This window comes from Lissotriton vulgaris, chromosome 3_1, assembly GCF_964263255.1.
Source record: "Lissotriton vulgaris chromosome 3_1, aLisVul1.2, whole genome shotgun sequence".
In the NCBI taxonomy this organism is placed as follows: domain Eukaryota; kingdom Metazoa; phylum Chordata; class Amphibia; order Caudata; family Salamandridae; genus Lissotriton; species Lissotriton vulgaris.
The window spans coordinates 548,312,504-548,327,892 of NC_141689.1; the positions used below are offsets into that span (position 1 = coordinate 548,312,504).

Genomic DNA, 15,389 nt, shown 5'->3' on the forward strand with positions numbered 1-15,389 from the left:
CGGGACAGCTCAGGTATGCTGGACCCGGATGAAATCATGCATCCGCGCTCCGCAGCCTGGGCCCCGGGTGACAAGGTGGCAAACTTACAACTCTTTAATTTTCCAAGTCAAGGCCCTACAACCTTAGATTAACACCCACACTGCATGCAGTACAAATACGGTCTTGCACCAAATGACCCTGTTCTGAACGATAAAGCCCTTCTTCGCAGAAGCCTAGTTACAGACTCTGGTCATGTACTGTCAAAAAATAACAACGCCATGCTGGCCATCAGCCCAAAAACTAGCCTAATACCTCTGAAGAGCAACCTATATCCAGTAGCCTATCTCATTAAAGGTCTTTGATATGAAAAAATAAAACTACACTTGTCACTTCTGAAAACCTGCATAAAATTCAAAATGGCCTGCCTTATTTATATGGCTATTAATGCCACCAATCTGCCATACCTTGCAACCAACATCAAGAGGCCTGGTGATATGCAAACAATGCACATAAAAATGAAAAAGTAAAAGAAGCAAAGAAAAATATGTCAAGCCTTCTCCTTCTACATTCCCAGAGCATGGAACAGCATTCCAATATGCATCTGGCAGGATGCAATACTTATTTAATTCCCCCAAAAAGTTGAAGACCAATAACTTATGGCTTTATACTCCTGACACTTATTCTAAAGTGAACCCCTGTTCTTCCTCAACCCTCTTACCTCATCACCACCTACATATTCACCTTAAGCATGCAAAATGGATAATGTTACTTACCCAGTAAACATCTGTTCTTGGCATGTACAGCTGTAGATTCACATGCTTTGCATTCTCCTGCCATCTAGTGTTGGATCTGGATGTTTGCAAGTTGTTTTTCTTTGAAGAAGTCTTTTCTAGTCACAAGGTAGGTGACTCCTCCTTTCGGTGATAGTGTGCATGGGCATCGACTCCATCGTTCGATTGTTTTCCAGCAGAGGGTGTGAATGGGGTTAGTAAGTTAAGAATAGAGATGTCCATGCGTATGTATGTAAAATAAGATAGAGAGCTGCAACATTAACAAGAACCCAGGGAGGCTGGTGGTCGCATGTGAATCTACAGCTGTACATGCCAAGAACAGATGTTTACTGGGTAAGTAATATTATCCGTTCATGGCATGTGAGCTGTAGATCACATGCTTTGCATAGATTATAGAGCAGTATTCTCCCAAAGCGGTGGCTAGCCCTGTGGGTGTTGGAGTTGTCTGAAACAGTGTTCCAAGTACTGCATGGCCCACATCAGCTTGTTGTCTTGCTAACACATCTACACAATAGTGCTTGGTGAATGTGTGCGGTTTAGACCATGTTGCAGCTTTACAAATGTCAACTTGGGGATGTTTCCTAAGAAAGCCATAGTAGCCCATATTTTATGAGTGGAATGCACTCTAGGGGGTATCATTAAAGTTCTTTTTGCTTTTGCATAACAAGTTTGAATGGATTCAGCAATCCACCTGGCAATACCGGACTTGAATATGGATTTGCACTCATGTGGTGGTACAAAAGCAACAAAACGTTGTTTGGTTTTACAAAATGATTTTGTTCTTTAATGTAGTATAAAAGGGCTCTTCTGACATCTAAGGTGTGTAGAGCTTGTTCTGCCACTGAACCAGGTTGAGGAACGAATACTGATATATCAACTGACTGATTGATATGAAAGGCAGAAACTACCTTAGGTAGAAACTTGTGGTTAGTACGAAGAACGACTTTGTCTCTGTGAAGTTGGAAAAAAGGTTCTTCTATGGTTAGTGCCTGTAGTTCACCCACTCTCCTCAGTGAAGTGATTGCAATGATGTAAGCAGGCTTCCAGGAGAGAAACTATGGGTAACATTTATGCATGGGTTCAAAAGGTGGGCCCATTAATCTTGTGAAGATTATGTTAGGATCCCACACTGGGGCAGGTGAAAAACTGGGTGGTATAACTCTTTAAGTCCTGCCATGAAAACTTTGATTACTGGCACTGGTAATAAATATTGCCTATTATGTAAATTTGCAGTTTTTGCAGTGAGATGTAGTCGGATAGAAGTGTAAGCTAATCCTGAGTGCTGCAAGTGTAACAGATAACAAATGACATTTTGTATTGAAGCATCAAGAGGATTGATGTTGTTTTATTGAAATAGATAACAAAACATTTTCATTTAGCTGCATAACAGGCTCTTGTAGTAGGCCTTCTGGCCTCTCTGATGATGTCATACAGTCTGGTGGGAGATTTAGATAACCAAACTCAATGATTTCAGGAGCCAGATTATGAGGTTCAGTTATTTGGGATTTGGGTGTCTGATTTCTCCATGGCTCTGTGGGAGGAGACTGGATCAGAGCTGTAGCATTTGACCTGGAACTAGGGAGAGTTCCAAAAGGGTTGTGAACCACGGTTGACGGGCCCATGTAGGAGCTACTAGGATCAGTGTGAGTTTCCGAACCACTAATGGAATGAGTGGGAAAGGCTGAAAAGCTTAGGCAAATATCCCAGACCAGTGCATCCATAGTGCATTGTCTTTGGAGAGAAGCTGTGGGTATCTGGAGGGGAAGTTTGGGCATTTTGCATTTTGGTGTGTGGCAAAAAGATCTATTTGAGAGACTCCCCAACTTTGAAAGTATGGGAGGAAAACTTGAGGGTGAAGTTCCCATTCGTGTATTTGCTGTATCTGTTGAGAATATCTGCAATTTGATTGTTCACTCTTGGGAGGTGTTCCGCTAGAAGATAGATTTTGTGGTGAATGGCCCACCTGCAAATGTCTTTGGCCAAAGTGCAACAGTTGTAGAGAGTTGTGTCCTCCCTTGTTTTTGTATGTAATCCATGGCTGTCATGTTGTCAGTACAAACTAGGACAGCTTTGCCGACCAATTGAGTCTGAAATGCTTTGAGCGCTAGAAACACTGATTGCAGCTCTAGATCGTTTATGTGGAGAGAAGGTTTTGCTGTTGACTCCACAGGCCTTGCACTGTGTGGTGTTGAAGATAAGCCCCTCAACCAGTGAGGGACGTGTCCACTGTTAGCATTGTCTGTGGAACGGGATCTATGTAGTGCCGTCCTTTTGATTCATTTTATGTGTTCCACCACTGCAGAGAGCGATGAGTACGGCCGCTTACCAACACTCGATCGGTTAACAGACCCCGCGATTGGTTCCACTGACTTGCTAACCATTGCTGTAGAGGACGCATGTGAAACCTGGCATGGGGAATGATCATGATGCAAGATGCCATCATTCTCAGTAGTTGCATATACAATTGAGCTGGAAGCGAGTGATTGGACTGAAACCAGTGAACTAGAGCCTGAATGTTGCGAATGCTGGCGCCAAAGCCTTTTGAGTATCTAAAGTGGCTCCTAGGTAATTTTGAGTGTTGGTAGGTTGGAGATGCGATTTCAACACATTAACTGTGAACCCCAGATGGTGCAGTATCTGTAGTGCCCTGTGAGTATGTTGGAGACACTTTGAATACTTACTGGCTTTGATGAGCCAGTCGTCCAAGTAGGGGAAGTCATAAATGTGTTCTCTTTTCAGATGAGCAGCGACTACTGCCAGACACTTTGTAAAGACTCTGGGAGCAGTGGTGACTCCAAAGGGGAGTACCTTAAAGTGATAATGTTGGCCCGCTATCACAAATCTGAGAAATATGCAATGAGCGAGATGTATTGGAATATGGAAGTAGGCGTCCTTTAAGTCTAGAGCAGACAGAACGCTGCCCTGTTGCAGGAGTGGGAGCACTTGTTGAAGTGTTACTGTAGAAATCAACAAAGTCTCGTAGACAGCTCTTGTAGTTGTAGTTTATTCTTCAAGTTACAGCTTAGTAAGTTCCAATGTAAGTCTTAATATAAGCTCCATCAGGAGCAGCCTCCTGGCTGCTCAGCCCATCTTCTCCAACAGCTCCACCTTCAAGTACAAACATTCATAACATTCCAAATAACATCATATAGCTAGAGCACCAGGCAGAGAACCAGGGCCAGGGAGATGCATTACATAAGAAGCAGATTACTACACTTCTGCCTCTTTATAATATTTAACAAAATGAAATAGTATACACATATATAAACATAGGAAGAGAAGATAAACATTCCAAAAGTAAACGTAAAAGAACACCATAATAACATGAGCCAAACTCTCCTTATGTAATAATAATAATAATGTAAAAGCAATGCAATATGAGAAAATAGTAATGTAAGTAATAAAATAGCCTTCCCTATGTAACAGAAATAATAATAATAATGATGCAATAGTAATAATGTAAGTATTAAATAATAAGACAGCCTTCTCTATGTAATAATAATGATAATAATAATAATGCCATAGTAAATGTAGTAATATAAGTAATCAAGTAGCAATATAGAAGTCGTAAACTTAAACAAATGGCAGGACCAGGGAATACCATACGCCCTCTACTGCACACACTATAATATACCGTCCAGTTACCAAGAACACCCTCTACTGCATACTATTGCAGGACCAGGGACATTTACATATCCTCTAATGCACATACTATAATGTTCCATCTGCATACTAGTGCAGGACCACCACGCATTAATACACAGTAACCTCCCAATAAGAGAACACATACCTCTTTGTAAAAGGGGAATCCACCTCCCTATAAACCATCACACACAGTAACCCAAGGGGGAATCCATCTCCCTATAAACAACCACACACAGTAACCTCCCAAAAATTGTAAAGGGGGAATCCACCTCCCTATAAACCACACACTGGCAGTAACCTCCCAAATAATTATAATGGCGGGAAATCTACCTCCCTACAATAATACTGTAAAATGAAAATACACATTGAGTATCAATTTAGAATATGACACGTTGCAAATCAAAAGCAGATGTACATTACATAGGCATATATCACCAAATTCAATGCAGTGTCACTAAGTGACTTAGCCATCATCACATGCACCACAACAAACGAGTGAGTGACTTAATACTTAGCATCATCTCACACAGTACAGTTCTGGGTTTCTTATTTCCCTTGACCCATACTCTAACTCCTTATAGCAATAATTCATTACTGTTCCAGTTTTGAATCCTCCTTTCTCTCAGAGTGAACCAGTTAATTCCTTTTCTTGCTGCAATTGCGCTTCATAGCCAGAAGATGGTGCTGTTGCACTAGTTCTAAGTTTTCCAAAGTGACATTCTCAGTAATATGTAGTTTTCAATTAAAGTAAATGACAGTACCTGTGACGATCTTCAGGCAGCATTGCTCATGGCAACCCTCACATTAAAATCATCTTTATCACCAGTACTTGACTCACGAAATTAACTCTGATGGCAATCCAGGTCAGCTACAGAGCACAGAGACACAACAAAAAAATGGGGCCTTCTTGCAAATCCATTTCAATACCATGGAGAATCCAGTTGTGGTTGGCAAACACTGCACAGTTACAATAGACTGTGCAAAGGCCTGTAGACTACAATCCAAAGTTTTCTCAACATTTGTTCTCTGTCACATTTTTAACAGCTGGGCTTGATGATTCTTAAAAAAGCATGTGATCAAAATCTGACCCCGATTATTTTCTACCATGTGCAGCCACTTCTCATCAGGGCACACCGGAGCCTTGTCAGCATTCAACACCGGGGCATGACCTTCGCCCCTACCAGGGCTCGATGTGTGCCCCCGACATCACTACATCACAGTCCATTTCAACACTTTGAGGTTGATTTAGCACATACCTCTTCATTGGGCTTCACAGTTTTAAAACAGGACTGCAGATACACTTTACAGTTTCATACACAGGTGGATCTGGCACCTAAAATTATTTAGGGCGACCGTTGTCAGGGTCACTGGTGGGCGGGTGCCAGAAAGCTTAAATAGTTCAATGTCTTTAGTAATATTAGTACCTTAAGTTGCAGTAGCCATCAAATAGCCTTCTTTTCTCCACGCGTAAGTTATTTTCCTTTTAAATCGTCGCCAATGTAGAAATCAATGAAGTCTCGTAGACAACTCTTGTAGTTGTAGTTTATTCTTCAAGTTACAGCTTAGTAAGTTCCAATGTAAGTCTTACTATAAGCCCCACCAGGAGCAGCCTCCTGGCTGCTCAGCCCATCTTCTCCAACATCTCCACCTTCAAGTACAAACATCCATAACATTCCAAATGACATCATATAGCTAGAGCATCAGGCAGAGAACCAGGGCCAGGGAGATGCATTACATAAGAAGCAGAATACTACACATACCATGTGAAAATGGTCTGACTGTATGTAAAGATGTAATTCTCTGAGGTCCAAGATTGGCCTGAGAGAATCATCCATTTTGGGTATGAGAAAATAAAAGGAGTATACGACCGACCCGTGGTATTGTAGTGGCACAGGCTATATAGCCCCCTTTAAAAGGAGAGACTGAATCTCTTGTTTGAGGAGGTGTAAGTGATTCGTTGACAGTTTGTGTGAACGTGGAGGAATGTTTGGAGGATTGTTGGTAAACTCCAGGCAAAAACCAGAACGGATAAATTCTAGTACCCATTTGTCTTTAGTTATCGACTGCCAGGCCAGTAGGAAATGTGAAATACACCCCCAACATATTTTGGTGCCAAGCGGGAAGGCGGTTTCGGAAACATGGTTCAGTGCCGACCGTGACCCAGAGCCCGGGTTGGACCAGAGCCTTCTTTTTGAGCTGAGGTGGACTTTGGGGCAAAGGAGGATCTGTACTCATGGTACGCTGCCCTTGCGGGATGTGTTCATCCCCGCCGGAGCCATAGTCAGAGATGGAAATTGGGTTGTGTTCTTCCTCGGTTCCCATGACATCTCCAGTCTCTTGTTCCAAATCTTCTACGAAGAGGTCCGGAATGGAACTGGTGTATTTGCTCTGCATGTCGCGAGGTCGAGCCCGATGTCAGCGAAGCGTTTTCTTCGATTGGAAAACCTTACTCATGTCGCAATCCTGTTCTCTGTGCTCAAGGAGACAAGCACAGGTTGCACTCTTCATGTGAGTCGGTGCGCGGAAACTATGCGTGGCACCGAAGGCAGAATTTAACACCTTGACTGCTACAGCAATTCCCCTCCTGTGCTGGAAATTGTAAAATTCAATGGATCATGACGAGCTCAGCTCGTCATGAGCACACGACCAGCTCGTCATGTATACTGCATGACGAGCTGAGCTCGTCATGAGCAGCGAAGGGGTTAAATGGAGTCTATTCCATCTACTGCCAGGTGGACCGACGCGGGAAGGCCCGAAGGCCTTCCACAAGCTACCCGATCGAAAGAGAGATCTTTCAGTAAATACGATACGCAGAGAATGGAATTACACGATGATCAAAAACAATACCGTAGAGGGTGAGTGTATTGCGCACTGAGGGGAACCAGAGAAACTGTGTTGAACCAGAGTGCAGCAATTCACATCCGAACCCGATGGCTGGAAAAAAAATCTAACAATGGAGTTGATGCCCATGTGCACTATCACTGAAAGGAGGAGTCACATACCTTGTGACTGGAAAGACTTCTTCGAAGAAAAACAACTTGCAAACAACTGGATCCAACACTAGATGGCAGGAGTATGCCAAGCATGTGATCTACAGCTCACATGCCTCGAACCCCCCCTTTCCTCCCTCTCCTTGCCCTCCTAAACCCTCAATAATCTCTATGCTACTATTGTAGTCTAAAATGTTTTTTTAATAATTATTCTGTAGTTCATTATAAAACATAAAAATCCCAAAAATACATACAAAAGAAGAGTTGTGACATTGGTAATTGAAGAGTACCCACCTGCAACATGAGACATAGAATTGCATAAACAATGAAAAAGGTCTCTGATGCTCAGGTGGGGATAGCGGATTTAAACAATGGGCTGTGCAGCACACCTCAGGGTCCCTGCTTATCAAGCATGTAAACCTATGCGGAGTACAACACAAACCCTGTCAGAATCGCAGACATACTGAGAGCCTTGTTTCTATTATAAGAGGTTCCTTAAGCAGCATGAAGGGCGGAGAAATGCATTTCATTTTGCAACTATATGCAGCTTTGGGTAAGACTCTGTGTCTCATTAGAGAGGTTATTTTAATTTGTATTAGCTTGAGACAATCTCTGATGGAAGCCTTTTTCTTAAGTAAGCATATGTCAGAAACAAGAGGGTCAACACAGGGAATTCTGTGACCCCTTGTATGCTCCTTTTATTTATTAACCATTAGTTATTGACCCTATTAGGAGGCTACCTTCTACAGACACAGTTCTCCGAAAATAGAAGCAACATAAATGTTACCACCGAGGGGCAAGCCCTGGCATGGTTGGGTAGTTTCCTGTCTAAGAGATCTCAGCAGATCAAATTGGAGCCATTTTGTTCAGCAAACAACCTAGTTGAGAAGGGGATTCCGCAGGGTTCTATTTTGAGCCCAACGTTGTTCAACATTTACGTGTCCCATTGTCTGCAATTATAAGGAAGTCGGGATTTGAGACAATCTCATATGCAGAGAACACAGAGGTGATTATCCCATTCGATCTGGATCCGAGATCAATAAAATCAAATTTAAGACCTGTATGTTGAACATTGCGGCCTTTCCTCCAGTTGAATTCTAATAAGACCGAGATTCTCCTGTTTGGGAAGGCGGAGGAACTATGGACTCCGGAGTGGTGGCCTGACGAGCTGGGGGAGTTTCCCCGCCCCACGAAGCAGGTCAGGAATCTGGGAATTTTGCTGGATAACAACCTTTCTTTCGAAGAGCATATAAAATCTTTGTTTAGCTCTTGCTTTGGCACCTTGAAAATGTTAAGGAAAATCTTTCCCTGGATTCCTGTGGATGCAAGAAAAACTCTCATTCAGGCGTTTATTGTGAGCAGGCTGGATTATGGAAATGCCCTACTAGTGGGGGCTAGAGAAGATCTGCTCTCTAGCTTACAGGTACTGCAGAACACTGCAGCGAGAATGGTTTTGAATAAGCCAAGACGCACGCCATCGCGTCCTCTGCTGCAGGCTCTGCACTAGTTGTCTGTGAAGAAGAGAGCAGTCTTTAAACTTTTGATGGTGTTGTTTAGGGCTAGGCAGGTCCTAGGTCCGTCTTACCTAAAAAGGAAGGTAAGAGCATATGAGCCGGGACGTCAACTGAGATCCAGCAACCAAAATCTGTTGGCCCCATGCAAAATTGAGAATGGGTGGGTGGTCTTTCTCATATCTAGCCCCCTCCCATTGGAACAAGCTACCAGAATCACTGCGTGGTTGTTCCTCCCTGGCACTTTTTAAAAAGGGCTTAAAGACCTGGATGTTTGAGTAAGCTTTGGCCGCCCATTGGAACAAGCTACCAGAATCAATGCGTGGTTGTTCCTCCCTGGCACTTTTTAAAAAGGGCTTAAAGACCTGGATGTTTGAGTAAGCCTCCATCCGCACCAACCCCCTGCTCTCCTGGACCAACATAAACGATGACAACACCATCAAAATCATGAACACCATTCACTCCGGATCTCCGTCAGATCCATACCAACACCACATCTTCAACAAAGCCAGAACCACCATCGCACCTCATCTCCGGAAAGCCATCAACATCTCCTTTGAGACAGCAACCTTCCCGGAGAGATGGAAGCACGCCAAAATCAACGCCTTACTCAAAAAACCCAAGGCTGACCTCAAGAACTTCCGGCCCATCTCCCTGCTCCCATTTCCGGCAAAGGTCATCGAAAAGACCGTCAACAGACAACTGACCCGCTACCTCGAGGAGAACAACATCCTGGACCCATCCCAGTCCGGGTTCCGAAGCAGCAATAGTACCGAAACTGCCCTCATCGCCGCCATGGATGACATTAGGGCCCTGCTAGACACCAGAGAAACAGCGGCCCTCATCCTCCTGGACCTCTCAGCTGCCTTCGACACGGTATGCCACCGCATCCTACGCACACGCCTCCAAGAGGCTGGGATCCAAGACAAGGCCCTGGACTGGACCACCTCCTTCCTCTCCGGCAGAAGCCAGAGCGTCCGCCTCCCCCCTTTCTGCTCCGAAGCCACCGAGATCATCTGCGGCGTACCCCAGGGCTCATCCCTCAGCCCAACACTGTTCAACATCTACATGGCACCGCTAGCCCACGTCGCCCGACTGCATGACCTCAACATCATCTCCTATGCCGACGACACCCAGCTGGTCCTCTCCCTCACCAAGGACCCCCACACCGCAAAAACCAACTTCCACGATGGAATGAAAGCCGTCGCAGAGGGGATGAAAAACAGCCGACTGTAGCTCTACTCAGACAAGAAGTCCTCATCCTCGGATCCACCCCCTCGGCCTGGGACGACTCCTGGTTGCCGACGGCACTGAGAACAGCTCCAACACTCACCGACCACGCACGCAACCTAGGGTACATCCTCAACTCTACCCTCTCCATGACAAAGCAGGTCAACGCTGTCTCGTCCACCTGCTTCAACACACTCCTCATGTTCCGCAAGATCTAGTGGTGGATCCTCACTGAAACAAGAAGAACGGTCACCCAGACCCTCGCCAGAAGCAGGTTGGAGTACGGAAACGGCCTCTATGCAGGAGGCTCGGCCAAACTCCTGAAACGACTTTAACGCTTTCAGAACGCCTCTGCACGCCTGATCCCGACATCCTTCTCTGCAGCCACATTACACCCCACCTAAGAGACCAGCACTGACTCCCCATCAAGAAGAGGATCACCTTCAAGTTTCTCACCCATGCATACAAGGCACTCCACAACACCGGACCAGAATATCTCATCAAAAGACTCAGCTTCTACACCCCCAACCGCCAGCTCTGCTCCACCGACCTCGCCACAGTCCCCCGCATCCGAAGAGCAACCTCTGGCGGCAGATCGTTCCTCCACCTCGCCGCCAGGACCTGGAACACCCACCCTATCCCCCTACGGCAGACCCAGGACCTGCTAACCTTCAGAAGACTCCTCAAGACCTGGCTATTCGAGCAGTAGCAGATTTCTCCCCCTCCCCCCTCCCCCCCTAGCGCCTTGAGACCCTCACGGGTAAGTAGCGCGATTTACAAATATTCTAATTGATTGATATATGAACATACAAAAGCTGTGCTAGTAGTGCGTTTGAGAACATAATGAAAAAGACAAAAGCTGGTGTTTGGGGACCAGCTGTTTATTTACTAAGAGATGAGTATCTAGCATTTCATAAAAAAAATATCTTTCATGAAAATGATAGATTTTTGCCATAGAATTTGTGCTTGGTATCATAATCGGTGTATTTTTCTTAAACTGACAAACTGAAGTCTAGCAACAAATTAGGACATATCGAAAATATATTTAACCCCTTCGCTGCGGCGGCTATGGCTATTCCGCCGCAGTGCTAAGGTTGAGGCGGGGCCGCGCGGCGCTCCCGTGCTCATGACGGAACCGCTCCATCACGGCCCGCGGGTGAGCTGTGCTTGTGACGGAACGGTTCCGTCACGGCCCCGCCCGCTCTTTAGAACGTCAGCGCAGGCGCGGCGAGCGGGCCGTGACGGAACGAATTCCGTCACCAGCACAGCCCACCCGAGGCTCGTGACGGCACGGTTCCGTCACGAGCATGGGAGGGGTTAATGTTGGTACCAGAGTGATAATGGAGAGTGGAGACACTTCATCATTTGTCTGTAATGGTAAAACATTTTATGACATTATCTGTACTGCTGTCCGAGTACTGAGACTCTAAGTTTGGTGTACCCTAAATTATCCAGTAAGATATATAAGTAACTTAAAAGTAACTCAGTTGTCTTATGGAATTTGTCTCCATTGTCTATGTTGTGAGATTGTAAAATGTGTCTAATTTGTTTTCCCACCCCTTCTGTGTGAAAAAGCTTTCCAAAACATATGGCGCTCAGGGCAATTTCAGATGAGTATTTTGGTGTATCCTCCCAAGAAGTACCCTGTACTTTGTGTGCATAAAAGAAGGGGGTGGATGCAAAAAATATAACTCATCCAGCTTGCCAAAATAGAGACGCCCCTGCTTCCTAGACAGAGAAAGCTTTTCTACAGAACTATAAAATGAAAAGCCAAAAGGCAGAAGCTTTCCATTTCGACTCTTCATAAGAGATTCTCATCTCGGCTGCAGTACAGTGGACACCAGTTAGGGGTTCATGTGTCCTTGTAGCAGAATCTCTCAAAACAGGCAGGGGGCCCTCTGGAAAGAGATTGGGGTAATATTACCAAGGATTGAAAATGATGGGAAAGACTTTGAGTTACAGGCAAGAAACTATTGGCTACAAATAAATGGCATTTCCGTTCCAATTAACTCTTCAAAAAACAATGCCTTTGGGGTCATATTGCCAAAGAAGTCTCCCAACAAAGTCCATTCTGTAGGGTAAGATCTGAGTTTGCAGTGAAAGATACAAATTTGACTTACTACTCTCAGGGAGCATCATGGCTGACAGATCTTCTTTATCGCTGATTCCAGTTTCAGTTTGTGAGTCCTGGAAAGAGATTTCAGAGTCAGTGAGTGTCTCTGGTCTAACATACTTGCTTCGGCGTTACTAAAGAGCTAATATAGGTATAACTACAACAGTTTTGACTAAATCGAATCTCTAAAACAACCTTTTCTAACTACAGCTCACCTTGCAGCTCATTGTAGTGAACAATATCTTGCCCTCCTTTGACCCTCCAAAGAAATTACATAAAATGTTATATTATGTTATGTTATTGAGATTTCTATAGCGCAAAACAGCTGCCCCAGCAAAGGGGAGTCCCGGCGCTTTAGCTGGCAGCAGAGAATAACAAAACACAACTAAACAAGCACAGAAAGAAACCAGAAAACTTATAGTGGGCCAGAAGGAAAGAGGAATGTCTTGATGGCTCTCCTAAAAACATACTAGTCCTCAAGGGCACGAATATGGGCAGGTAGAGAGTTCCAGAGCTTAGCCGCGAGATAGCGGAAAGATCAACCTCCAGCCCGAGAGCGTTTGACCCGTGGAACTATCACCAGATTTTGGCCCAATGACGACATAAGATGTTAAACTGCTTCAGGCTCAATAAGGTATACTAGCTATGTCTCAATATATTTTGGGAATCAAACATACTGTGGTGACTCTCTGGCTCTTTAAGAAGTCATGATCGGATGTTTACAGGGAATGAACTTCATTGTCAAATGCAAGGCTACGTCTCGGTCCCTGGGCTTGATAATATCAGTGAGAAAGCACATATATTTTGGGGTTGCATTCTGGAGTGTAAAATAACTTGTATTTAGGACCACTAAACAATTCACTTTTATCATTTTCAACTCAGGTCTGCAGCAATGCAACCAAAGCTATGACAGCAGCAGCTCTGAAGAACCATGTTTTATGCGGGGACCAGACGCATGCAGAGAAGGCCAATGTAATGGTCTACTCATCTCAAGGGCTGACACTTGACACATTCATAATGGTCTACTCTTGTCACACTGTACCCATGCAAAGACAGGTTCTAAATGATCTCCACCAATCGTCCATCACATCTTCTCAGACTGATCCTAAGAACGAGGAACATTAGCGCCAGAATACCTGCCTTGTCTACTGAAGCATCAAGAACTCTGCACAAGAACACATGAGGTGAAATGACAGAGATGTATGATCTGGCATGGACCATTCTGGCCCAGTCTCAAGTAGTAAATCCATCAATCAAGAACTACCATTAGATATGGTTAGTGGGTGGGCTAGATTAAGAACCACAAACCACCAGCATGGGACTCACAAGAAATAGGGCTCCAACCTATGCTGCGAAAAATACTGTTGTGTTCTTTCTAAAAAATACATAGGATCTGCGCGTTTAGACAACATAAACTAATGTATTACTGTTTAGACTGATACCGGACACCCAAAAGAATCTGTTAGCCTTTAGACCATCTAGCTCACAGTGCCAACATAAGCCCCCTAACCTTACCAAGAAGCGAATAGTTTCAGGCAATTATCGAACATGACAACCTTTGATCCTTCAGGGATCACGGAAATAGTACAGTACTTTTTTCTCAGTCAATCGTGCTCACTTAGACTCAGAAACTTACGCAGAATAAACGATGGGGATCTTTTCAATAAGTATTTATTGAACCATCGTCATTCTAGTATAAAACAAGTTTGCTACGACAGCCATTATACAGAAACAAATGTATAAGATTACAAGCACGAACAGAGTGAATAAAAGGTAGAATTCTACCATTGTGCTAAAACAGTGAATATATGTAGGCATGTATATACATGATGGTACTCAAGCGTACTTTTATGATGCAAACCCTACATACGCGCACTTACATGTATGTGGGTGTAAAAGCCCTGAATCCCTTAGGAAAGAGCCAACCCCATTACCTGACGGGAGAGAACGAAGGACCCCATCTTATTTCAAGTTGGACACCCCGCAAGGGACGTCATATCATTGGGAGTTGGAGCTTCTGCAGGCCGGGACCCCTGCGTCTTGTGTCAGCATGGAAGCTTCTCCTCTGTCTATCTAGTGTTGGTATGGTTCTTGTATACCATAAAGATAGTCTTGGGGTTCCTAACACAATCGATATGTGGCATGATTATGTAAATGAGCCTAAATCAATATCTACAAATATGCAAAGTAGTTCTTTCATCCTAAAATGACGATGACCATGACTTTTATACAGAGTATGCTCATCCTGTTATGCACTTCATGTGCTGGGACTTTTCTAAGAACCCTCATGCTAATAAATTAGGCTACTTTCAAGGAAACCGATCAACATTTATTCAGCACATAACTTGGTAAAAGGTCAGTGCTAGAGCCGTTATGCAGTGCAAATGTAGGTGAAAGTTTGTGGCGCTATAAGGCCTAGATTGAGGTACATTGGGGAACATAACACCCACTCCTTATCCGAAGGTCAATAAGGTCAACTAATGCTAAAATATGGCTGTTTAAAAAATCATAAAAACATTGTCATAAAACCAGTGTCTAAAAACAACTAAAAACTTGGTATGTGTAAAAAATAATGCTATGAAATTTAAAAGAGCTCTAAATGTCCGCTAAACTAGTCAATATACTGTTAGACAAACTGAGCACATCAAAAGCCATGGTGCTCAGTGAGAGCAGAAAAAAAGCAATGTTTTGCATTCCAATTTGGCTTGTTTTGGAATAAGGGATGAATTTTTCCCATCACACGGAGAACCAAATGTTTATGTATCTTGTGTGGGCGATGCAACATCACTGTCGCTCGCATTCCCAGAAGACGGTCCTTATAACACCTCTTGTATCAGGTCAATGGAGCAAAGGTGATTATCTTCAGTTCTCACAGCAGTCGCTGAGGGAACACTCGATACCTGTGAACCTGTTGTAGAGTCGTTGTCTGATCTGGAAGGAGCTAAAGCATCCCGTGGGGGCTCTTAGAATGCTGTCACCAGCATGCATTCGTATCTGCAGAATAAGCAGCGGAGCACAGGCAAGATGCTGTCAACCCAGACTGGTCTGAATGATAGGAACCAATGCTCGCTTAGCTCCCAAAGCCGAGGTTTGCCCGGATGGAGTACCATGCTTTCAATGCAATGTGGC

General features: G+C 44.2%; 1 protein-coding gene across 5 annotated transcripts in view; it reads right to left on the reverse strand.

The window, feature by feature from the left end:
• Window positions 1-15,389, reverse strand: part of LOC147726769 (baculoviral IAP repeat-containing protein 1-like) — a 448,780-nt gene that overhangs the window by 257,293 nt on the left and 176,098 nt on the right. For all 5 annotated transcript variants that reach the window (XM_086960812.1, XM_086960813.1, XM_086960811.1 and 2 more), the window contains exon 9: window positions 12,268-12,334. In XM_086960812.1, coding sequence (XP_086816938.1) covers window positions 12,268-12,334 — 67 coding nt within the window. The remainder of the gene's footprint in view (window positions 1-12,267; window positions 12,335-15,389) is intronic.